Consider the following 26,568-nt stretch of genomic DNA (forward strand, 5'->3'; position numbering starts at 1 on the left):
AACCAACATTCCATTTCATTCGTAACAGTAATTAAAAAAAAAGAAAAAAAAGACTGACGTTAAAGATCCCCTCCACTCAAAAATGTGTTTGTCTTATGTTTATGTCCCCTAAAATGTCTGATCTTGACTATACTGACTTGTGTCTGTGAAAATATATTTGTCCTTAAAAAGGTTCTCTACAGGATCTCAGACCAAAATAAATGTGGTCACCAGGGGACAAAGTTTGCGAACACAATAGCAAAAACCTAAAAGACTGTAACAGAGGCATTCGAATTCAACTCTTGTTGATTTAGGCAAAGATTAAATATACAAGCATTTTGCGCTTGGAGTGAATTTTAGACCACGCTTACAGCATTCAATAAATAACTAGAAGGGCACTCTGACAGCGCAGACCTCCACCAAGGCTAAAAATTGCTTGTTCGTGAGTCGGATCCGGATCCACTACAAAATGTAATGAGTTCTTCCTTGGCCCATGCTACACCCTTCCACCAAGTTTCATGAAAATCGGGCAGGTAGTTTTTCCGTAATCCTGCTGACAAACGGCACCGAAAACATGACCTATCCAAACAGAATTTAAGACTGTTAAATACTTTTTAAGGCATTTTATTAGTAAATGTGAATTTAAGACATTTTAAGACTTTAAGGACCCGCGGCCACCCTGTTAAAATGTGTCTGGAGGGGAACAGACACCTTACCTTTTATTGCCAAGAACAATTTTGTGTCCTCAAACCGCAGCTTCTCTTTCTTCCCCTTCCCCTTCATGTTAAAGAGGGTCATCAGTTGGTTGGTCAAGAGCCTAATCCAAGAGAAATCCAAAAGATATGTAATTATCCTTTGTGCCATATACACGCATAAGTCAGTAGGCATACAGAGAGTTGATGGCTAGGCCTACTTCAAATCATCGACTGAATTCTCTCTCAACCTCAAAATGAAAACAAATTGGTGACACAAGACAACCAAAGCAGAGCTAGCCTACCATGATCAACTGTTCTGCTCCAATGTCCAAAGATCTGTGTGTCTTGTGAAATATCAGGTAAATGTGTAAATAAATACCTGTCCAGCACTTTGTGTGTGCAGTCCTTAATGTCTTTCCCCCCCACTCTTGCCAGCAGAGAAACCTATAAATAAAAGCATTATTTTTACTTAAGACTGCAGCCTTAAGCTGTGAACACATGAGCAGTCTGAGCTGTGCTCACAGGGTGCTCACATCGGGTGCAGGGCGAGGTGCAGGGAGGCTTGCCGATACGTTGTCACTATAGAAAATAGGTGTAGCTACGTTGGCTTTGCTGTGAACCGCATAATAGGAAACTATGCCTGGTAGCACGTCTGACACCTGACATGTCTCCAAGCAATACCCCCACCTCCTCCAAAATTGTGATAACATTCCGACGTTGTACTGTACAACTCAGGAGGAGACAGTACAGGCTTGGGCCTGCAGGAGAAGGGACACCAGTCCCTCTGTGCAGCCACCAGGAGAGAGCTCAAGGGGAGCCCCAAAGGGCTTGAGAGACCGAGCAGTAAGAGAGTAAGAGAGTAAGAGAGTGGCAGCACTTGGTTTTTTAAGAAAGGTGATTTCACACCTAGGTGTGAAATGACTGGCAGCCTATCAGGGCACGGTTTTGGGTGTTCAGGGGGGTTACCACAGGAAACAGTTGTAGTTCTTTACATAGGGAACTGTAGTTTTCAGGACAGCTGAGGGATTGTACCTACACCTGACAGTGGATGTTGCCAAGCTGTCACTCCGATTGAGACTGGCCAATAGAGACGTGTCTTATGTCTTTCAGCATAGGTCCCGCCCACGAGATTCAGCTCAACAGCAAGCAAAACTTTTGGATTTGCAAACAAAACTTTTAGATTCGCAAGCAAAACTTTTGGATTCACATTAATACATTTTTAATCACAAATTAATTTTACTTGCAATAAAATATTTTTTCATTGCAATGTCAATACTTTTGCTCTCAAATCTATTTTTTGATTGCATAATAAATACACAAAAGTAACCTCATAGTCTGGACTCTCCTGTCCATCACCAAATTGTCAGTGCACCATGGAGAGCGCCATGATCAAAGGGTCTACGTGTAATTTCTGATCCAATGCTGACCTCTATTGTCAGTGATGTCATTACAGCAACAAATCAAGGCTAGGCGGCTCCTGTGTTTTTGCATGCAGAAATCTCCTGCCGTGTGCCAGCTGTTCACTTTGTTACACTCACTACCATTCGGCAACCAGCTGATATTAACTAGTTATATTATGCCTCAATAAAGCAGAAATTTTACAAATTTAACCCATAACACCAGCCCCAACCACACGTACTGATAATGTATTCCTCCTAATCCAATCCTTTTTACAACTGCACCACTGGTGTGCCACCACTGCACCAGCACCTCTGGTTCTGAAATTTCCAAAAATCTGTTGGTCATAACCAAGTGAGCTAGTGCCATGAACTTGCACCATTGTCTGCAGTTGCACTTTGACTCACAAAAGACCCCGCTTTGGCTGTCCTACCTGAATGAAATGGGATGAAATGTACTGATCTTTTTATCACTATGGGGAACACAAAATATTTGTATAGTCGACCCGCTTTTAAGGCATACGTTGCTAGAGGCACCTTATTATATTATATTATATTATTCTGATGTGATTCCAAATCTTGATGAACAAACACTTTCATTCTTTGTAATCCCCTGAACTGTTTTTAACGTTCTTTTACCATTAGAAATTGTGCCAAAATTAGTTTCACCTAAAAACTGGTGGCGTCTTTGCTTTGATTTCACGCCAGGGAAGAAAATAACAAAGCTTTCCAATTTTTGTGGATTGTTTTCCTAGTTCACATATCTCGACATAGACTAGCTTTATCGATCTTGTAGGGATCCAGACCTTCATTTAAATCTTGTTTTTTTTCATATTTCCGCTTCAATTAATTCACTAAGTTTAGCATGATAACTTGCAAATGAACAAATAATCATTTGCAAAGTAATCTGTTGCAGTGCAACCAAAGTGATTTTACCCTTTTTTTTCTTTTTTTTTTACAGCATATAGCAACATCAGCTGAAAAACTTTGAGCACACTCAAGGTTGGCAAGTTGTCAAAATGTATTCTTCTTAACTTTACCTGTGTATCCAGTAAGTTTGTTACTGAATAACTGAATGCTATTCTGATGTCAGAAGCCCAAAGGAAAAAAGCCAGGAATAGAAATCGCTTCACTATAAAAGGGAAGTACCTGATCCAAGTTCAGAGGAGGAGGGGATCGGGATCAAACCTATATTCAAATAAATCACAACATTTGGTAAATACACAGACTGGGAAATTAACACCAGTCAACAGACAAATGCTGATACATTTTGGCTGTGGCTGGTAAATTTGTCTATTTTACCAGCCAATTTAGCAGGTAACCAACAATCTTCTAGAGTTTTTTTTTCTGCATCGTGACAATGAGAATAGGTTGGTAAACCAGTGAAACAGACTTGTGTATTTTGAAATCCATCAGTCACTTTGGCTGGTGGATGGAAATGTCAGTTATCTGTGCTCTAAATGAATTGTTTGAGATTACTGCTGTTATCAATGTTTGTTTGTATAATGGTGTGACAGTTTTAATGTCCCACTATGAACAATTCTGTTTCCACAGTCACTGTCATCTTCACAGTATATGGACCACCTGGTCCATATAATTTAGCATTTTTCATATTCATCTTTGTTCTGTACATGTCAATATTGTGTATTAACCTTTTTCTTGTGCTGGTTATTTATATTGAGTCGAGCCTTCACAGACCTATGTACATCCTTTTGGTCAACTTGGCCATAAGTGGAGTGATAGGTAGTTCATCTGTCTGTCCACCTGTCATGAAATATCTTCTCATGGAAAAGCAGGAAAGTTCTCTTGAAGGATGTTTAACACAAGTATTTTTCAGCAATGTCTATGGCTGCTGGGCGTATTGCATCTTAACTCTGATGGCCTATGACAGGTATGTTTCTATTTGTAAGCCCTTGCAGTACCACTCCATAATGACACCTACTAAAGTCAAGCTTTTACTGGCAGTTGTATATTTAATTCCATGCTCATTTGTAGCAGTCCAGGTATATCTGACTTCAAGAATTCAACTGTGCAAACACACAATTGATAAGCTTTTATGTGATAACCTTGCAGTTGTGAATCTTTCCTGTGAAAAAAGTACTTTTATCAATGTCTATGGTCTATTTTTACTATTCTGTCTGATTATTCTACCTTTTCTTCTAGTTGTTCTTTCATATATCCATATTTTAATGGTCAGCCTTAAAACCTCAAAGGAGTCTCAAAAGAAAGCATTAGGCACTTGCACTCCTCACCTGGTGACATTTATTAATTTCTCTGTAGCCACTTTGTTTGGTGCAATTTATAATCGTTTAAGTCTTAGTCTTCCAAGAGCGGTAAACATATTTATAACTATGAACTTTGTTGCCATTCCTCCTTTATTGCATCCAATAATTTATGGTATCAAAACACAACAGATCCGATGTAGCATTTACAAAATAATAACAAGGATATTTAGACAGTTTTGAAGTGTTTTGCTCATCATATCTGTAGTGGTTGAAGTCAAACCAGTAGTTTGTTTACTTTTGCAGCTATGAATCTGTATTTTCACAATATATTACAGTAATTGTTTGTTTCCATTGTGCTTTACCAATAAATACCATTATTGACATGGTGACAAATGCATCACGTTTTCATGTTTTTTGTGTGTATTTCTGTGCTTTTGTGTCTTTTCTGTTTCATACCGATCTAACCCAAACCATACCCCTAACACCTAATAATACTTCATACCTAATTATCACCAGATCTGTGACAAATAAGATTTAGAAATTAAGAAAACAACAACCCCACATATTTACTTGTATAGCCTATTAATGTCTTCCCTTACTCTGATTATGAGAATAATCCATTCCAGTATCCTTTACTAGAAAACAATCTGTTCATATGACCCATGTCCTCATCACAGTATTCTCATTATCACATTAACATCAAAATAACAAACGCTATCATGCAGAGGTTAAAAATTCCACATCTGCTTATTTTGCCAACCTCATTGAGAACAATCATTCCAACCCCAAAGTGCTGTTTAATGTTTTTTTTTTTTTAGAAGTATTTTAAGATAAGCAGCGGCAACTGAAATGAGGGCAACATACAGAAACAGTTGGGCCTCGCTCAAAGCATGCGCCATAGCAAGACAGTTTTTCGGGTTTTGCTCCCAACAGTGTTAAACGTTTTGCAGCAGTCTTTGTGGTCCATTTGATCCCGTTCTGGGTGAGTCTGGCTATGTACAAATGCTCAGAGAATTCTTCAGGAGGACGCACAGAATCGCCTTCTCAGCCTGTAACAACCTCTAACAAACGCTTTGCAACAGGATGTTGCAAAACACACTACCATTTGCTTTTTTTGAAGTAATAAAGTATGCATCGATTTGTGATTGGTTCCCGAATGGGTGTGAGAAAACCAGGGCCTCGATGGCCACCTGGGGGCCACTGGGAAGATATAATCAGGGGTATCGGTGGAACGCACAAAAGAGACTGTTTGGCCAAGCATGAGCAAGGATGTCCATCCCAACTGTGGTGCAGCGCTCTAACCAAAGTGCTAGCAATCTAGGAATCCTAACTGTGGCCATACCACAGAACCCATTTCAGAATGTCTAGTGTTATGGGGGTCAATGGCTAACTAGTTGGGTAACCAGGCTGGTATTCCCACACTAGCTCATTAGCAAGGTAACTCTTTGGCTGGACGGGGCCATTGGCTAACAGTTAATCTGTTAAGCCCTAGCCCTATCCCTAGGAAAAAATGCCTAAAATAATATACCCCAAATGAATCAGGAATAGCTCCTCAACCATAAGGCCTATATGCATATTTCTGGTCTCCTTTGATAGGTAAGAAGCTAAGGAATATTAATTCAGTGTAAGTAAACCTATATCTGTTACCATTCCAGAGTAAATGGAGATGCAATAAAGGAAAAAGTAAGATTTTCATCCTCGCCTAGTATATAATTCTAAATTTTAAGGCAATATCACCATTATAACCAAGATCCCATGAATAATAATGCAACTGAATGTCTTCTCCTTGTCTTTGACTACAACTGTAACTTTAAATTTGATGGAAATACACCAAAATACAACATTTATGTACAATTCCTAAAAATATACTCAGGCGGTCTCCAGGTTTTGGTCATATTTACAGTTTAAATGTTGACTGTTTACTGGGAGTTTTACCTCAAAACACTACTCATTTCCATATAGCCATGTTACAAATAACATACATCTCCCAAAAACATTGAAATAGTAATAAACACAATGATTAGGAATCAATATTCATATATGTCTGAAGAGATCCATGCTATTCAGGCAGATTAATGGAGAATGCAAGGGTCCTCAGTGCTGTATGAGGTATCCCCAGTTTCGTCTGAGTCAGAGGAAGAGAATGATATATGGCTCATTGGTGTCAGTGCTTCGATGCAGCCACCAGAGGGCGACGAAGAGCCACAACACCCTCCATAGGGATTCAGTCTGGCTGGACTAAAATGGCTGGGGAATCCCCCCTGACGATCGTTTTAACTCCCGTTTGGTCCCAAGTTACGGCAGAAACGTAAGTAACTAAAATGTGCCGTTTTTGGCGAAAATAACATAAGCCTTAGTGAAATATTTTGGCAAGAACATAGATTTTTGTCAGTATGACTGTAAAATGTGAAGTTTGACTGCTACTTTTCCCCGGAAATGGCGGACTGTGTCGTTCCATTTTCGAGGTGCGTTCACTGTCATTGGAAAGCTCGGAATTTCTAGTTTCCAGCGATACCAAGCATGTTATTGTAGACTGAAGAGAAAATTATCCCCGATCTTTTGATCACAACTTGCTCTTATATTTACGAAGTTTATATTTGTAAGACTTAATTGTTAAAAGACTTAGTAATAAGACATAGTTTGGTCAACATACAATTGGTTTACAGATTCTGAAAGCTGAAGACCCCATGTTTTCAAAACAGTATAACATTCATATCTTCTATTAATAGACCATCTTCTATTGCGATTTTTCATAACTGGGGGGGTGGGGTGGACCCGGTACCGTGTCCGTCGGGCTTAAATTAAGCAGGTAGGCTGGCTATCTAACTTCAGCTAGCTAGTCTGTGAAATCTGAGTGACAACTGTGGCTGAACCACAGAACGTGATTTGGAATAGCACGGGAGCGTATCTATGGCTCTGTTCGAAACCGTTCCCTATTACAGAAATAGTGCACTATATAGTGTATTCGCCATTTTCTACTAGTGTCCGAATTCTCAACGGTTAATTTGATTCACTAAATAGTCCACTATAAGATACCCACAATGCACTACAAATTGTAGTGAACAGACAGTGTACCCTACAATTTCTCCTGTATACCACAATGCAATGTGATCGTGTCTTACCGAAGAAGAAGAAACAGCTAGCTAACATGTTAGCTAATAGAAACTGGTCTATTTACCGGTTGACAGCGTTAGCAAATCAACAAAAGATTAGACACCTCATTCGAGTTTCCTCCGTTTTGAACCAAGAGCAGCAAAACTGCAGGAATCATCATTACAGGTCAGCTGACTACTTTATCCACCAATACAGGACAGGAGGTGATATGAAAGCTTCTGCTAGTCATTAGCTCACAAGCTTGTTTACCAAACCAAAACAGCTGGCTGCCATTAGCAGACGGCACCAAAGTTGACAAAACCACACTTGCACATGATTAGAATTTCAACAATTTATTTGTAATTTAATGCTGAAAACTTGTCAAAATCAATACGACCTGAGTCCATTTCAACCTGCTGTCATGATGCTTGGTTTATTTACGTGATGCTGGGCGCATCCCGGTGCGTCACACGAATATCCAGCGCATTTTTTTGAGGCAATTATATTTACTGTAGTGTCCGAAATTTTGTTTGGTCGTTGCTCATATAGTTCACTATATGATAAACACTACATGGGGAATAGTGAGTGAGGGAATGAGTGAACCATTCCGAACACAGCCTATGTTTCCAGGATCCTATGTTCCCAGGGTCCTAAGTTCCCAAGGTCCTATGTTCCCAGGGTCCTATGTTCCCCAGTTCAATATTCTGTTAACACACATTAACCCTACTATTGTGTTCGGGTCAAATTTGACCCGTTTCAAGTTAAAATATTTCATAAATATTATCCAGTTTTTTTATTGGAACAAGGCCTCAAAACAGCTATATAAACACAACAAAACCAATAGTTATCATTTTATTTGATTTTGAAGGTCTCTAACCCTAACCCTAAAACTGGGGAACATAGGACCCTGGGAACATAGGACCCTTTTTCATGTTCCCATTGCCATATAAATCTGGGGAACATGGACCCTGGGAACATAGGAATGACTCCAACAGGACAGCACTTTATTAATCCCCTTGGGGAAATTCAGGAATTAAATTACCTTGATCACCTATGCACAGTATAAAAGTCCTCCTAACCAACATGCCAAATGCTTTGCGCAGCCAAGCAATCATTATGAGCTGAAGCCTTTCAAACATATACTTACCATGGATCCTCTGGACCTCGAAGTCTCACATCCATACCCCCGTCCTTTCCTGTCTTCTGCTGGAGGATTCTCCTCAGCTCGCGCACTGAGGCTGGATATGCTCTGTCTATCTTTGCGCCCCCGCCCCCTGCTCAGAAGCACCGCTTGTGCTCTACTTGCCTCAGAGCTTCCCATTGTTGCTCCGCTACACCTCCCTGGCCTCCACCAGCTACCCAAACTTCTGCTCTTCTCAAACACCTGCTCCCTCCTTCCTCATCTAAATCTGCTCCCACTTCCACCTCTGATTGGACTGTCACCATGTTCCAAGCTAAACTTAGAGAGGGGTATCTACTTCCATAGGTTGCACATAAAGATCCAGCTTTTCCGACTCTACACTTAATTCAACAAAAGTGCCCGTAGACCCACTCTTCACCATGAAGATGGGCTCAATAGCCACCAGCCATTGGTTCCTCCTGCTACCTTAAACACGTTCTGCCACTGGCTTCATCCAGACTCAGCCAAATAGCCACAAAATCTGCTTTGGTCTCCTGACCCTCCTCACCACACGATTCCCCATTTCTAAAATTCCATGAAAGTGTTGAGTGTGTGCTGAGTGGAACACAAGAACCAGTAAATAGCGATGGCACTAGTGCTAGCCAAGACCATGTCGTAGCTCAGCAGATACCCTGAATACGTCTCCCGCTACAGTGGAACAGAGAGTTCAAAATATCAGGCCAAACTGGTGAGCCAGGGCAAAAGGATAAAGTTACCTTCTCCAGTCTTGTGCACCAATTTAACAAGGTATTAGTAAGGGGATTCCTGAAGTAGAAATAGGTGATGCGGCAATAAGGGCTATAGCACCAGGCTTACAACTATGTAGTTATCTGGAGGGAAAAACAAATTTGACCTTACCTACATTGAAGTGGATTCTACGATTTCATTATCAAGAGAAAGAGGCAACAGAACTGTACCAACAGCTCACTTCCGAGGTCCAAAGTAGTAAGGAGAGCCCACAAAATTTTGTGATTTGAGCCCTTGATCTGAGACAAAAGCTTCACAGGAAGCTGAGTCTGGTCTAAAATACGACCCTGCCCTCGTACAGAACATGTTTCTCCATACCGTTCTTTTTTTTTTTTTAAAGATATATTTTTGGCATTTTATGCTTTATTTGACAGATATAGTGATACTGAGAGACAGGAAGGTATGGGAGAGAGAGCAAGGGGAGGACATGCAGCAAAGGACCACGGGCCGGATTCGATCCCCGGTCGCTGCAGAAAGACTGAGCCTTATGGTACACGCTCTACTTGGTGAGCCACCGGGGCACCCCCATACTGTTCTTACAGGCCTGCAAAATGATAGTGTTGGGGGTGACCTCCAACCATTTCTGCAACAAACAACCTGTAGTGATGAACTGCTCCTTGAGAAACTAAACATCGCCTGCGCAAATGAAACTGAGAGACAGAATAAAAAGAGGCAGTTTATGCAGCAACGCCCACCCAATGTGCACGCAGCTCAGTCAAGTGACGAACTTGCTGATAGGAAGCGGTAAGAACCAAATGTCGAAGGTGCCAGTAAAACGCAGCCAGAGATACTGAATGAACTCAAAGAAATGCGCTCTGACATGACATTATTGAAAAATCTCAGTGCTGAAGTTGCACAGATCAGAGAGTCAATTTGACAACCTAATGCAGTGTCAACACCGTATACATCCTCACTTGTAGTGCAACAATGCATGCCTCCTCTCCAGTTCCAGCATCTGCCTCAAAAGTACTGGCCTCCCCCAGGACCAGGGCAGAGAGGGGATACCTCACAATACCAACAGTGGTTTGCACCACAACGTCAGTATCGCACTTCGAACCGTACACAGATAAGAAAATGTATCAGCTGCCAACAAAATGAAAGCGAATACTGTAACCACTGCTACAGATGTGGTAGTGAGGAGCACTTCCTTGCAGGATGTAAAATGAGAGGGAATAAACAAGACAGAGGAAGTCAGTTAAATGAGAGAGGGTTGCCCCCGCGGGACAGGGAGTGACCAGCTGCACTGACATGTCCCAACAGCACTGCTCACAATGTGGTGTTACTGCAGCACACTGAAAACTAAGAATATGTTCATCCTGTAAAAAAGACATTTACTGTTCTAAAACCTGTCAAGTGGAGCATTGGTCAAAGCATAGGAGACAATGCAAACAGAGCACTCGCCCAAAGATAAATACCACACACACTGTGAAAAAGGACAAACAGTCACAAGTAGTCGATTTATTGGGGAAATGCTGTTTCATTGAGTGTTATATTCAAGGCCATAAGACTCAGGCATTATGGGATACAGGCTCCCAAGTCAGTATTGTGAATGAAAAGTGGAAGAGGAAACATTTACCACGTGAGAAATTGAGAGATGTTTTGGAATTAATTGCGCCTGAGGACCTGCAAATCGCAGCTGCAAATGGACAAAACATGCCTTACACAGGCTGGATCGAGGCTACTTTCAAGCTAGCAGCAGATGGAGCGGATGCAGAGGAACTGATTGTCTCCATACTAGTCATGAAAGGCGGGCAGCTTTCCCAGCCCATCATCGGCTACAATGTTATAGAGTGAATAGTAAAGGCCAGCGCTGTTGAACATACAGATGAGATTAGCAGGGAACAACTGCAGGCAACTCTAAAGGCCGCTTTCCCTAGCCTGGAGAAAAACAATATTACAGTTTTCATTGAGCTAGTGCTGAACAGTCAGATGAATATTTTGTAAAAACATCAAGAGAAAAAGTCTACATACCAAAGCTCACCTCTGTTCAAATTGAATGCAAGGTGAAAACATGACCCCCAAAGAAAGATGCCACTCTTCTCTTTGAGCCTGACATCGATCCCCTGTGGACAGAAGGGCTTGAATTTTATGAGACGCTAGTAATGTTGAGAAGTGGAGTTTCACCTTACATTGTTCTTGATGTGCAGAACCCTACTGATCACAACATTATATTGTCAGGGAGAACTGTTGTGGGCACCTTAAATCAAGTGCAAGTGGTGTACCCAGCCACCGTCTTTGAAAAACCTGAACCCTCTCCTACAGTTTCAGTGAGTCAAGTCAAGGCTGAAAGCGAGAAAGCTACTGATGATGCATGGGATCCACCGGTCGACCTGAGTCACCTCACCTAAAGAAATCCAACTCACCCTACCCCTCGCTGATTGTATGTGTAAGGAAAAAGGATGGCAGCCTCCGCCTTTGTATCAACTACTGAGAACTGAACAAGAAAACCCACCCTGATCGACAGCCGATCCCTCGAGTGCAGGACATTCTTGACAGCCTCGGAGGCAATTCTTGGTTCTCAGTATTAGACCAGGGTAAGGCTTACCATCAGGGCTTTATGGAGGAGGACAGTGGGCCTTTGACTGCATTTGTGACTCCATGGGGCCTATATGAATGGATAAGAATTCCATTTGGACTAATGAACGCACCCGCAGCCTTTCAACGTTGTATGGAAGAGTGCTTGGAGGATTAGCGAGACAACCTCTGTGTCTCATACTTAGATGACTCACTCGTCTACAGTCAATCATTTGAGAGCCATGTAACCCATGTCAGAAAAGTACTTCAGCAATTGAGGAAATATGGGATCAAACTGAAATCCATAAAGTGTGAGATGTTTAGGCATGAGGTACGCTATCTAGGAAGAATAGTCTCGCCTGAAGGGAGCAAAGTGGACCTGGTGGAAACCATTGCTGTAAGGGCATTGAAGGACATGAAACTAAGCACAGTAGGACAGCTGAGAGCGATCATGGGCCTATTAAGCTATTACAGACAATGCATAAAAGACTTCTCCCGGATTGCTGGACCCCTTTACAACCTGTTGAAAGGAACAACAGAGGATCACAAAGAGAAAAAGAAATGGAACAAAAACAAGGCATACAAAAGGAAATAGAAATAACTGCCTCACGGTTGTATGCCTCCACCAGTAAACTTTGTTTTATCATTGCAAGGACAGCCTTTATTTATTGAACATATATAATTAATGCGATTATTAGGTCAACTTAAAGGATTTTGGTGTCAAAAGTAAGTGACAGCACTTCCACTGTTTTTGTAGAATGACCCAAGATCGTTTTCTCAGCTACAGTGGTAAGCAAAACATTATGATGTCACAGTGAAGTTGACCTTTGAACTTTTGGATATAAAATGTCATCACTTCATCATTTTATCCTATTAGACATTTGTGTGAAATTTTGTCATAATTAGCGTATGAATTCTTGAGTTATGGCCAAAAGTGTCTTTTGTGAGGTCACAGTGACCTTGACCTTTGACCTTTGACCACCAAATTCTAACCAGTTCATCCTCGAGTCCAAGTGGACGTTTGTGCCAGATGTAATGAAATTCCCTCCAGGCGTTCCTGAGATATTGCGTTCATGAGAATGGGATGGACGTGAGGTCACAGTGACCTTGACCTTTGACCTCTGCCCACCAAAATCTAATCAGTTCATCCTTGAGTCCAAGTGGACGTTTGTGCCAAATTTGAAGAAATTCCCTCACGTCGTTCCTGAGATATCGCGTTCACGATAATGGGACGGACGTACAGACAGACGTACGTATGGACGTACGGACGGACAACCCGAAAACATAATGTCTCTGGCCACAGCTGTCGCCGGCACAGAGGCATAAAAAACAAAGGAGTGCCGTCATACAAACCAATCGTGTGGACTGATGAATATCAAGCCATACTGGAGAGGTTAATAAACTACTTGGTCAAGCCACCAGTACTTGGGTTCCCAGACTTCTCACAACCGTCTATTTTGCATACAGATGCGTCAAATAAAGGTCTAGGGGCTGTCTTGTATCAACAGCAAGAGGGAAAACTCTGTGTGATAGACTACGGATCAAGAACATTGACTACTGCTGAGCGAAATTACCACCTTCATTCTGTAAAATTAGAGTTTCTTGCTTTAAAGTGGGCAGTGACAGATAAATTTAGAGACTATTTGTATTATGCCCCTACGTTCACTGTATTTAGTGATAATAATCCACTGACTTATGTTATGTCAAGTGCCAAGCTTAATGCAACTGGATTCAGATGGGTAGCAGAGCTAGCTGATTTTCATTTTACCATCCAGTATCAGCCAGGGAAGGAGAACGTGGACACAGATAGCTTGTCTAGAAGCCCCATTGACCTGGAAACAATGAGCCACTGCACAGAAGAGTTATCATCTGACTGCGTGGCAGCAACAATCCAAGCTGTTCAGACTCAAGACTCCAACTCATCATGGGCTTGCCTAATGCTCACTTCGTCTACCCAGTGTGCAATAGTGAGTAAAGACAATCACAAACCAATCTCAGCTGCAGAGATATGACAAGCACAACGGGATGATCAGCACATTGGTCCAGTGGTACGGCGCAAACTGACAGACACTAAACCATCAGAGCGTGAACTGAAAACCTTCAGTAAGCAAAGTAAATGTCTGCTACGTGGATGGGAGAAACTCCACATAGATGAGGATGGCATTCTCCGCAGGAAAATGGCAAACAAATTACAGCTTGTGTTGCCTGAAAAGTATAAGTCTATTGTGCTGAAATAATTGCATGATGAGATGGGCCACCAAGGCATCGATCGAACAACATCACTGATCAGAGATAGGTTTTATCGGCCGTCCATGCAAAAAGAAATTTAACATTATGTTGCAAGGACATGTACCTGTCTGAAACAAAAGACACCATGCAGGGAGACATGGACACCACTCATTAATATTGTCACCACACAGCCATTTGAACTGGTGTCGATTGACTTCCTCCATGTGGACAAATCCTCAGGTGGATATGAGTATATATTAGTGATTATTGATCACTTTAACCACTTCGCCCACGTGTATCCCACTACGTCAAAGTCGGCTAAAACGGTTGCAGATCGGATGTTCAATGCCCCAAATGGATACACCACGATCAAGGCGGTGAATTCGAGAACCAACTCTTCACCTAGCTGAAAAAGAACTGCAGTGTCTCTGGGTCGAGGACGACACCTTACCACCCACAAGGGAACGGGCAAGTCGAGCGGTTCAACCGGACACTACTACAAATGTCAAAGACACTCACCGAAAAACAGAAGACAAATTGGAAGGAATCATTAAACAAGCTGATATATGCATATAACTGCACAAGATGCGATGTAACAGGTTTCTCCCCATTCTATCTTCTGTTTGGAAGATCTCAGAGGCTACCGATTGATCTCCTGTTTGGTCTGACCTCTGAAAACGGGCGGGCCGACCACCGGACATACATGGAAATGGAGACAAGAAATGCAACAAGCCTATGACATAGTGCAAGAGAACACAAGGAAGTCAGCAGAGAGAAGTAGGAGAAATTACAATGGAAAAGTGAAAAGCTCGACGCTGTACCATGGGGTGGCACTGGAAAACTTTGCAGCCACTGGGAGGAGAATATCCATGTTGTTGTCTGCCAGGTGGGTGAAGATATTCCAGTATACGAAGTTAAGCCTGAAAAGGCAAGGGGAAGATCGAGATTCCTGCACCGCAATCTTCTACTGTCGTGTGACCACTTACCATTGGAAACCCAGCCAAAGACAGGGTCTAAATCAAACAAAGGTACTACAGACACTCACACTGAAGGGATAAATGAAGAAGAGGATGACCATGATGACTATGGATACTTCTATCAGTCAGTAGGACACCCTCAAATGAGGCCAGTTGAGACGTCCAGCAGGGATGAAAACATTGGCCATACAGATATACGAAAGGACAGTGAACCTAGGACAGTGTTGACAAGCACTAAGCCTGAGGCTCAGGGAACACCTGTAAGGAATGCTTATGAGTCTGATATTCAGGAAGAGGATGTGTTTCAGGAATGTGATGGCCAGGACAAAGAGGAACAACCTATAGAAGTGATGCAGGAGGAGATTCCAGCATCCGCAGACCCACTTCCAAGTGAAGACAACCGTGAAGAGGAACCAAGATGACTGTGCAATGCCCTACTAGTATCAGTCGTTGTCCTACAGAGAATTCCGACCAGTGACTAGGTGGAGGGAACTGCTGCAAGCTTACCAACCTGTATTCATGTCTGGATGTTAAAAGGAAAAGAGAGCGACAACAATATGTATTGTTAAATATTGAGCGGTATAGTCAAATTTGTGAAGCAAAAGAAAACATCTACTGACTTACCTGCATTGGATGTACTTCAGATAGTTGATACACATTCCGGATAAAATACTGTCATTTGATACATAATGTGATGTTGGGACAACATCTAATCTTGTAGGGGAGTGTGTAATAGGTTGAAGTTCATGTCCTTAATAAGTAATGCATTTAGAGTTTTAAAAAGAAGGGATTTTATTTGTTCAGTTCATAATGTCCAGTTTAAAAGAATTAATGCAGGTAAAAGGAGAAAGATGGTAAACACAGTCCAACAGTCCAAAAATGAATTTAAGGTGCAAAGGTACTATAGGTTCATTATTAATGTTGAAATCATTTGATTAGTTCATGTTTGGGAGATGCATCTATAATCGACTTTTCAAGTCTCAAAGGAGATGTCACCTGTGATTGATTAGTAATGCCTACAGATTTCCGAAGGGGGGAGCTCTCGCGGCGTTTGTTAGTTTGTTACTGAATAACTGAATGCTATTCTGATGTCAGAAGCCCAAAGGAAAAGAGCCAGGAATAGAAATCGCTTCACTATAAAAGGGAAGTACCTGATCCAAGTTCAGAGGAGGAGGAGGAGGAGGAGATCGGGATCAAACCTATATTCAAATAAATCACAACATTTGGTAAATACACAGACTGGGAAATTAACACCAGTCAACAGACAAATGCTGATACATTTTGGCTGTGGCTGGTAAATTTGTCTATTTTACCAGCCAATTTAGCAGGTAACCAACAATCTTCTAGAGTTTTTTTTTCTGCATCGTGACAATGAGAATAGGTTGGTAAACCAGTGAAACAGACTTGTGTATTTTGGAATCCATCAGTCACTTTGGCTGGTGGATGGAAATGTCAGTTATCTGTGCTCTAAATGAATTGTTTGAGATTACTGCTGTTATCAATGTTTGTTTGTATAATGGTGTGACAGTTTTAATGTCCCACTATGAACAATTCTGTTTCCACAGTCACTGTCATCTTCACAGTATATGGACCACCTGGTCCATATAATTTAGCATTTTTCATATTCATCTTTGTTCTGTACATGTCAATATTGTGTATTAACCTTTTTCTCGTGCTGGTTATTTATATTGAGTCGAGCCTTCACAGACCTATGTACATCCTTTTGGTCAACTTGGCCATAAGTGGAGTGATAGGTAGTTCATCTGTCTGTCCAACTATCATGAAATATCTTCTCATGGAAAAGCAGGAACGTTCTCTTGAAGGATGTTTAACACAAGTATTTTTCAGCAATGTCTATGGCTGCTGGGTGTATTGCATCTTAGCTCTGATGGCCTATGACAGATATGTTTCTATTTGTAAGCCCTTGCAGTACCACTCCATAATGACACCTACTAAAGTCAAGCTTTTACTGGCAGTGGTGTATTTAATTCCATGCTCATTTGTAGCAGTCCAGGTATATCTGACTTCAAGAATTCAACTGTGCAAACACACAATTGATAAGCTTTTATGTGATAACCTTGCAGTTGTGAATCTTTCCTGTGAAAAAAGTACTTTTATCAATGTCTATGGTCTATTTTTACTATTCTGTCTGATTATTCTACCTTTTCTTCTAGTTGTTCTTTCATATATCCATATTTTAATGGTCAGCCTTAAAACCTCAAAGGAGTCTCAAAAGAAAGCATTAGGCACTTGCACTCCTCACCTGGTGACATTTATTAATTTCTCTGTGGCCACTTTGTTTGGTGCAATTTATAATCGTTTAAGTCTTAGTCTTCCAAGAGCGGTTAATATATTTATATCTATGAACTTTGTTGTCATTCCTCCTTTATTGCATCCAATAATTTATGGTATCAAAACACAACAGATCCGATGTAGCATTTACAAAATAATAACAAGGATATTTAGACAGTTTTGAAGTGTTTTGCTCATCATATCTGTAGTGGTTGAAGTCAAACCACTACTTTGTTTACCTTTGCAGCTATGAATCTGTATTTTCACTGTATATTACAGTAATTGTTTGTTTCCATTGTGCTTTACCAATAAATACCATTATTGACATGGTGACAAATGCATCACATTTTCATGTTTTTTGTGTGTATTTCTGTGCTTTTGTGTCTTTTCTGTTTCATGCCGATCTAACCCAAACCATACCCCTAACACCTAATAATACTTCATACCTAATTATCACCAGATCTGTGACAAATAAGATTTTGAAATTAAGAAAACAACAACCCCACATATTTACTTGTATAGCCTATTAATGTCTTCCCTTACTCTGATTATGAGAATAATCCATTCCAGCCAAGTATCCTTTTCTAGAAAACAATCTGTTCATATGACCCATGTCCTCATCACAGTATTACATTATCACATTAACATCCAAATAACAAACGCTATAATGCAGAGGTTAAAAATTCCACATCTGCTTATTTTGCCAACCTCATTGAGAATAATCATTCCAACCCCAAAGTGCTGTTTAATGTTTGGTTTTTTTTTAGAAGTATTTTAACCTGTTAAGCCCTATCCCTATCCCTAGGAAAAAATGCCTAAAATAATATACCCCAAATGAATCAGGAATAGCTCCTCAACCATAAGGCCTATATGCATATTTCTGGTCTCCTTTGATAGGTAAGAAGCTAAGGAATATTAATTCAGTGTAAGTAAACCTATATCTGTTACCATTCCAGAGTAAATGGAGATGCAATAAAGGAAAAAGTAAGATTTTCATCCTCGCCTAGTATATAATTCTAAATTTTAAGGCAATATCACCATTATAACCAAGATCCCATGAATAATAATGCAACTGAATGTCTTCTCCTTGTCTTTGACTACAACTGTAACTTTAAATTTGATGGAAATACACCAAAATACAACATTTATGTACAATTCCTAAAAATGTACTCAGGCGGTCTCCAGGTTTTGGTCATATTTACAGTTTAAATGTTGACTGTTTACTGGGAGTTTTACTTCAAAACACTACTCATTTCCATATAGCCATGTTACAAATAACATACATCTCCCAAAAACATTGAAATAGTAATAAACACAATGATTAGGAATCAATATTCATATATGTCTGAAGAGATCCATGCTATTCAGGCAGATTAATGGAGAATGCAAGGGTCCTCAGTGCTGTATGAGGTATCCCCAGTTTCGTCTGAGTCAGAGGAAGAGAATGATATATGGCTCATTGGTGTCAGTGCTTCGATGCAGCCACCAGAGGGCGACGAAGAGCCACAACACCCTCCATAGGGATTCAGTCTGGCTGGACTAAAATGGCTGGGGAATCCCCCCTGACGATCGTTTTAACTCCCGTTTGGTCCCAAGTTACGGCAGAAACGTAAGTAACTAAAATGTGCCGTTTTTGGCGAAAATAACATAAGCCTTAGTGAAATATTTTGGCAAGAACATAGATTTTTGTCAGTATGACTGTAAAATGTGAAGTTTGACTGCTACTTTTCCCCGGAAATGGCGGACTGTGTCGTTCCATTTTCGAGGTGCGTTCACTGTCATTGGAAAGCTCGGAATTTCTAGTTTCCAGCGATACCAAGCATGTTATTGTAGACTGAAGAGAAAATTATCCCCGATCTTTTGATCACAACTTGCTCTTATATTTACGAAGTTTATATTTGTAAGACTTAATTGTTAAAAGACTTAGTAATAAGACATAGTTTGGTCAACATGCAGTTGGTTTACAGATTCTGAAAGCTGAAGACCCCATGTTTTCAAAACAGTATAACATTCATATCTTCTATTAATAGACCATCTTCTATTGCGATTTTTCATAACTGGGGGGGTGGGGTGGACCCGGTACCGGGTCCGTCGGGCTTAAATTAAGCAGGTAGGCTGGCTATCTAACTTCAGCTAGCTAGTCTGTGAAATCTGAGCGACAACTGTGGCTGAACCACAGAACGTGATTTGGAATAGCACGGGAGCGTATCTATATGTGATCGTGTCTTACCGAAGAAGAAGAAACAGCTAGCTAACATGTTAGCTAATAGAAACTGGTCTATTTACCGGTTGACAGCGTTAGCAAATCAACAAAAGATTAGACACCTCATTCGAGTTTCCTCCGTTTTGAACCAAGAGCAGCAAAACTGCAGGAATCATCATTACAGGTCAGCTGACTACTTTATCCACCAATACAGGACAGGAGGTGATATGAAAGCTTCTGCTAGTCATTAGCTCACAAGCTTGTTTACCAAACCAAAACAGCTCGCTGCCATTAGCAGACGGCACCAAAGTTGACAAAACCACACTTGCACATGATTAGAATTTCAACAATTTATTTGTAATTTAATGCTGAAAACTTGTCAAAATCAATACGACCTGAGTCCATTTCAACCTGCTGTCATGATGCTTGGTTTATTTACGTGATGCTGGGCGCGTCCCGGTGCGTCACACGAATATCCAGCGCATTTTTTTGACGCAATTATATTTACTGTAGTGTCCGAAATTTCGTTTGGTCGTTGCTCATATAGTTCACTATATGATAAACACTACATGGGGAATAGTGAGTGAGGGAATGACTGAACCATTCCGAACACAGCCTATGTTTCCAGGATCCTATGTTCCCAGGGTCCTAAGTTCCCAAGGTCCTATGTTCCCAGGGTCCTATGTTCCCCAGTTCAATATTCTGTTAACACACATTAACCCTACTATTGTGTTCGGGTCAAATTTGACCCGTTTCAAGTTAAAATATTTCATAAATATTATCCAGTTTTTTTTATTGGAACAAGGCCTCAAAACAGCTATATAAACACAACAAAACCAATAGTTATCATTTTATTTGATTTTGAAGGTCTCAAACCCTAACCCTAAAACTGGGGAACATAGGACCCTGGGAACATAGGACCCTTTTTCATGTTCCCATTGCCATATAAATCTGGGGAACATGGACCCTGGGAACATAGGAATGACTCCGATAGGACGGCACTTTATTAATCCCCTTGGGGAAATTCAGGAATTAAATTACCTTGATCACCTATGCACAGTATAAAAGTCCTCCTAACCAACATGCCAAATGCTTTGCGCAGCCAAGCAATCATTATGAGCTGAAGCCTTTCAAACATATACTTACCATGGATCCTCTGGACCTCGAAGTCTCACATCCATACCCCCGTCCTTTCCTGTCTTCTGCTGGAGGATTCTCCTCAGCTCGTGCACTGAGGCTGGATATGCTCTGTCTATCTTTGCGCCCCCGCCCCCCGCTCAGAAGCACCGCTTGTGCTCTACTTGCCTCAGAGCTTCCCATCGTTGCTCTGCTACACCTCCCTGGCCTCCACCAGCTACCCAAACTTCTGCTCTTCTCAAACACCTGCTCCCTCCTTCCTCATCTAAATCTGCTCCCACTTCCACCTCTGATTGGACTGTCGCCATGCTCCAAGCCAAACTTAAAGAGAGGAGTATCTGCTTCCATAGGTTGCACATTAAGATCCAGCTTTTCCGACTCTACACTGAATTCAACAAAAGTGCCCGTAGACCCACTCTCCACCATGAAGATGGCCACGAGCCATTGGTTCCTCCTGCTACCTTAAACACATTCTGCCACTGGCTTCATCCAGACTCAGCCAAATAGCCACAGAATCTGCTTTGGTCTCCTGACCCTCCTCACCACACGCTTCTCCTTTTCTAAACTTCCATTGAAATCCCTGCTGCCCATGCTGTGTTGTCCCGTTACGAGTGTTGTCAGCCTTGTGAATAACAATATAAAGTAGCTGACTGCTAACATGAGCTACCCTCATGGATAGATGAACCACTTACGTGACCAGATCTTCAAAATCATGGATTTTCCCTAATTCACAAATCTAGTTTCTGTAACCTTTGATTTGGACTTTCTTAGGTAATTTGGCCTCCAGCTCTGCAGCCAGTTGCACCAGTTAAACTTAAGTTCAAACGTAGGCTAGTTTGAACGTAAAGTCTCACTAAGTCCGAGTTTACGCATTACTAAAATTTTAACGGTTGCACCAACTGAAATAGTTACTTAAGTTACAAATTAAAACTTACACCTACCTCCTACTAGGTGTAAAGTCCTCCGTAAAATAACCGTTGGCATGGTGCATCAATTTGAGAGGTGGGATAACTTGCTGGAGGAGCTGGAGGAACAAATCCAGCGTGGTTTACAACGGCAACGTGTCCTCCGTGAGAGATTACATCCTTTTGACCAATATGATGATATCGATTTATACTCGCGCTTTTGTTTTCCCCAAGCAGAGATACAAAAAATCATTGATCTTCTAACGGCAGATTTGCAGCATGACACGGACAGAAACAGTGCTCTCAGCTCTTCCCTTCAAGTGTGTTTGGCACTAAGATATTTTGCTACAGGATCATTTCAAAACTTGGTTAGCGACTCCATTCAAGTGCATAAATCTACTGTATGTAGAGCAATATGAGCAGTTGCACTATCATTATGTCAGCTTTGAAAGTTCCTTTCACAGCCTGAGCAACAAAACAGAACCCATCAGAAATTCTACCAGATTGCCAGCTTCCCTGACATACTTGGATGTGTAGATTGCACACACTTCAGAATTAAGACACCCAGAGATAACGAGAATGACTTTGTGAACAGGAAAGGTTACCACTCAATCATTGCTCAGAGTGTGATGCTGACCTCGCCATTACAAATTGTGTGATAAGGTGGCCTGGGTCCAAGCATGACAGCTTCATTCTCAAGCAGTCCAGTCTTTAGAGAGACTTTAAGGCAGACAGATACCCTCAGGGTAACTCAGGAGACTCAGGGTATCCCCCGAGAAAGTGGCTTATGACCCCATACCTCAGCCCAGCAAACATCAGTGAGCAACGCTACAGTTCAGCACACATCAAAACCAGAAATGTGGTAGAGCAGTGCATTGGTGTTCTGAAGAACCAATGGGCCTGTTTGCAAAGAGGTGTTAATCTTTAAATTAACTTTAAAGGTCCAATATTATGCTCTTTTTAGCTGTTTAAAACATTTCTCAGTGGTCTTTAAAATAAGGTTATGAATTCTGTTGCAAAAAAGCACCCAAATCCAGGCTCTATGGGGCCTCTCCATCCTCTCAGTTTCTCCCCTCATTAACTATGCGCTGTTCTGAGTGGGCGGGGATGCTCTGATAATGAGGCGCTGCTCTGATTGGCCGCCTGATCGGCTGGGTGAGGGGGGGGGGGGGGTGCAGACACGGAAAAACTCCAAGACCAACATGGCAGCTGCTTGTAGAAGAAAACTCCGTGACACAACATGTAAAACCTACATTTTTGAGGCGGAATCTGTCAACCGAACAAGAGGATGCAACTACCGAAGTTTTATAGACACGGTTACAGCAGGATGTCTCTGACTGGTAGGTTGAAATTTCACTGTTTTCGTACTTTCTCACCGTGTGTGTGTATGTGGTTGCGTCGGCTAACGTTATGTGGTCTTTCTGGATAGCCATAGCGGACAAATTTGTATCCCATAAAAACGATATCTAACGTTACCTGCCGGAGTGTCTCGCACTGTAACTATACCGTATGGTCTGTTTGATTCGTTTTTAGCCTGACGTTCACCGGTGCCGGTGGTTTGAGGCTGTCTAGCTCGTCAACACAGTAGGTGTCGGTAGCTTTTAGCTGGCTAATTTGATAGCTGCTGTAATGTTATTCAATGAAGTGTCTTCCAATTGCCGTTGTACTGGCTAGCGATAGGAAACAAATCCACACCAGACATTATGTAGTTATTATGTTCAAATACATCAAATTGATGTGAAGACGCAAAAGAACTCATCTGCAGTGGATACAAATATTGTCACGACACCGGCAAACATATGGTTATGTCCCATGCTATCTACCATTTGGACATATGACTGTCGTAATTTATGCCAGTGTTACTCAGCTGTAACGCTAGCTCAACAGTTTTAGAACTATAGCTGAAATATTCAAAAACTGCATCTCATGGAGGCCTGCTGGTCATTCCCCCTGTACATAACATCTTACCTCTTTTAGAGTTGACACCTTTGTTTGTCCTGTACATTAGGTTGTACAGTACTCACATCCACTCTAAATTGTCTGTGCTAATAAACATATAATATAGATAAACGTAATCGTCAGTGTAATGTTCGTATAAAGCTTGCAAAATTCAGTAAGAGTTACCCTTTCTCATTCCTTAGGTTACCAGAAGAATGAAGCAGCTTCAGGATCCACCTACATGCATGTTGATCATCCTGGTCTGGAGCCTGTATGTTTGAATGTGTTCTCACTACAGAATGCAATGAACATTTATAAAGCAGACTGTGGGCCCTTACAGCTTAGAGGTAGAGAGCAGTAAGTTTCTTTTATGCATTCTGTGCATGAATTGATTTGAACATGTGACTTTGGATAATACTTTACATGACAATAAATTTGAGTAAAATAACTGTGTGTTGTTATACTTTATTACACATCCATGTAGAAAAAACTTTAGCACACCTAAAAGTCTTTTAGTGACAGGGGTATAGGACAAAAGCTACTGAAAAAGTAATATAATCCAACACACTGTCTACACTTGCATGATGCTTTATTACATTTCAGTCATTGAAATGTAGTAAAGCACCATGTAAGTATAGACACTGTGTGTGGGATTATATACGTTTTTCCCTTTACACACCCATGTAAATTAAATGTGAAACCAATAAGTAACCACAACACTGACTGTTCATACAGAATAAAATTATTTTATTTTAGAAAAGGCATAAAAAAGGCACATGTAGAAACATAACATACTGCTTATGAAGGACCATAATGGGCTATGTTACAAAATCTACATCTGTGAGTGTACACAGGGTGTATCAATCACAATAATGATTTATAATTTGATGTTTTTAGTTATCTGTTATGTATTCGTGGAAAACACCCAACTACAACCTGACCTCATGCCAGATAACCAAAACAACAATAGAAGTGACTAAGTATTCAAATGAAATATATTGACAGTATGTGTACCCTCTTCTCAGTGTCTAGCCTACAGATCCTTTGCCAGCTAGTGCTGGGGCTTTCTAGGTCACAGGATCAGAGTATTGATACCAGTGTGTGTGGTGCTGTGCAAATGCTGTGAGCTCCCTGATGCTGCCAGCTGTGTCGGGTTCAGACTGCCTCTTGATTGAACCGAGACACATGGCTGCAATGACGTCCACCTTGGCTGGCCTGTCAGACTGGGCGCACAAGTCTTCTGGGATGGGGATCTTCAAAACCTGGCCCACATGAGGTGCAGGGTCCTGGAAGACTTGATCAAAGATGAGGTCCATCAACTCATCGACGTAATCTGTGGAGTAACAGAAACACAGAAGTCATCAGTTGTTCCATTACAAAAGAATATACATTGCATAGTGTGGCCTGACACTGGCGAGTAGCAAAATGTGCAATTTTGAGTCATAAATTATTTTATACTATAGTTTATACTTTGTTATAACATTTGTATATTTATTTAACGACTGTCTGAGATGTGCTGGCCCCATAGCAGGGAATAGCAATGTTTAATGCAACCAATTATCTCAAATATTGTTTAGGATATTGCATCATGAGTAATATCTACACCTTACAATATACTGCAATCCAGTAACATTACCACAAACTACAGCCTCAATAATTACCATGTAGTTGATTCTAAACACAGTCTCAAGTAAAATAGGACATTGCAATCTCGAGAAAGGTAGCATTTGTTGTAGTCTCGTTGTTCAGGTTTTCTAGTTATTTTTTGCCAGAACCCCAGCTGATTACAAGACTAGAGTTGCCAGACTAGGTGCAAAGACAGAACGTGAAATATTACATCTCATCAGCCAGTAACTCCTTTCCATTCATTTGGCGTTAGAAGTGAAATGTTTGCGGTGACCAGAGTCCCCGATAAACAAAGTACTGTTCGAGTTTTGCCACGTTAGGTGCGGCTGTCTAGAAAGGAGATGTGTCCGCAAAGTGAGCCAGAGGAGCTAACCTTAGCTAACGCTAACGCTAGATTAGCACGCCGCTAACGGCAGTAACTCCTAGCCTGGATCATAGTAGCTTTGTCCTTTCGGGGCCTGGTTAACTAGACGATTGCTAACTGTTGTCGTTGTGGCCAATAGGCTGCCTCGTATTCACAGGCCCGCATCAAACTCCGTCCCATCGGGATTGGAGCTAAATCGCTACCCGATGCTAATCGGACTGAAACACCATAAACTACCGTATTCATTTCTCATTCTCAAGCTACGTTAGCGGACATATCTCTCCACACAAGGCAACTGATTTAGCAACAAAGCACCATAGACTGTGTTAAAAAACAAACATGAAAACAATGTCGCAAACAAGCAAATGGAACATAACTTTACACACGTTAGCAAACCTCGACATGTTGTCAAGCCCAGCTGACTGCACCCAACTGTAAATATCATCACAAAGTGGCGACACTTACCGATTGCAACATTTGCTGTTGGGCCACATCCAGTTGGGATAAATCCATCTTCCATCTTCCAGGAGCAGTGTTGATGTAAATCCTGCTTTGTATTGACACTCGTTTACGAAGCAGTCCGAGGTAAAGCGGTTAGCACAAACATGCAAATTTGGACTAAGTTTACTGTAGTCAGAACGTTATTGTAAAAAAATATCTTTTTATCTTCCGATGCTGAGAGGCAGTGTAGAGCTCCGTGTTCAGCCTTGAAGCCAACAACGGAACATTTAGCATGTTTTGCTCTTGCTTTTGACATCTGCTAAGCTGTAGTAGCGAAGGAAAACAATGGCGGCCGACAGCCCACAGAGAGCAGAGAGGAGTGGGAGTGGTTATCCACCTTGGAGGTCGGCGTATGCAAATTGCTCCCCTTGGGACGTCACAAGGGGAGCCAAATCAAAACGGCTCGTTTTCTGGCATGTGTTCCCAGGGAGGAGCCTAGGGCAACAATGCAGAGGCATTCACTTCTCACATTCTGGGGGTTGTTAGGTTGAGGGATGACTAAAGTATATGTGTATGGGCAAGGAAAAACGTGTTTTTCATAATATGGGACCTTTAATTCAAATAGT

The 26,568-nt window shown here is 41.3% G+C and overlaps 2 protein-coding genes across 2 annotated transcripts; both read left to right on the forward strand.

Moving 5' to 3' along the window:
- The first annotated feature begins 3,603 nt into the window (after nt 1-3,603).
- On the forward strand, nt 3,604-8,625 carry LOC139642809 (olfactory receptor 52K1-like). The gene is made up of 2 exons (XM_071517836.1): nt 3,604-4,506; nt 8,533-8,625. The coding sequence occupies exons 1-2, from the start codon at nt 3,604-3,606 to the stop codon at nt 8,623-8,625; spliced, it is 996 nt and encodes a 331-aa protein (XP_071373937.1).
- A 7,954-nt stretch (nt 8,626-16,579) lies between these two features.
- LOC139642810 (olfactory receptor 52K1-like) lies at nt 16,580-20,766 on the forward strand. The gene is made up of 2 exons (XM_071517837.1): nt 16,580-17,482; nt 20,674-20,766. The coding sequence occupies exons 1-2, from the start codon at nt 16,580-16,582 to the stop codon at nt 20,764-20,766; spliced, it is 996 nt and encodes a 331-aa protein (XP_071373938.1).
- Nucleotides 20,767-26,568: the final 5,802 nt, after the last annotated feature.

This window comes from Centroberyx affinis, unplaced genomic scaffold (genome assembly GCF_046629955.1).
Source record: "Centroberyx affinis isolate AG114_WGS23_722 - 3 ecotype Tasmania unplaced genomic scaffold, CSIRO-AGI_Caff_v1 ptg000525l_1, whole genome shotgun sequence".
Lineage (NCBI taxonomy): Eukaryota > Metazoa > Chordata > Actinopteri > Beryciformes > Berycidae > Centroberyx > Centroberyx affinis.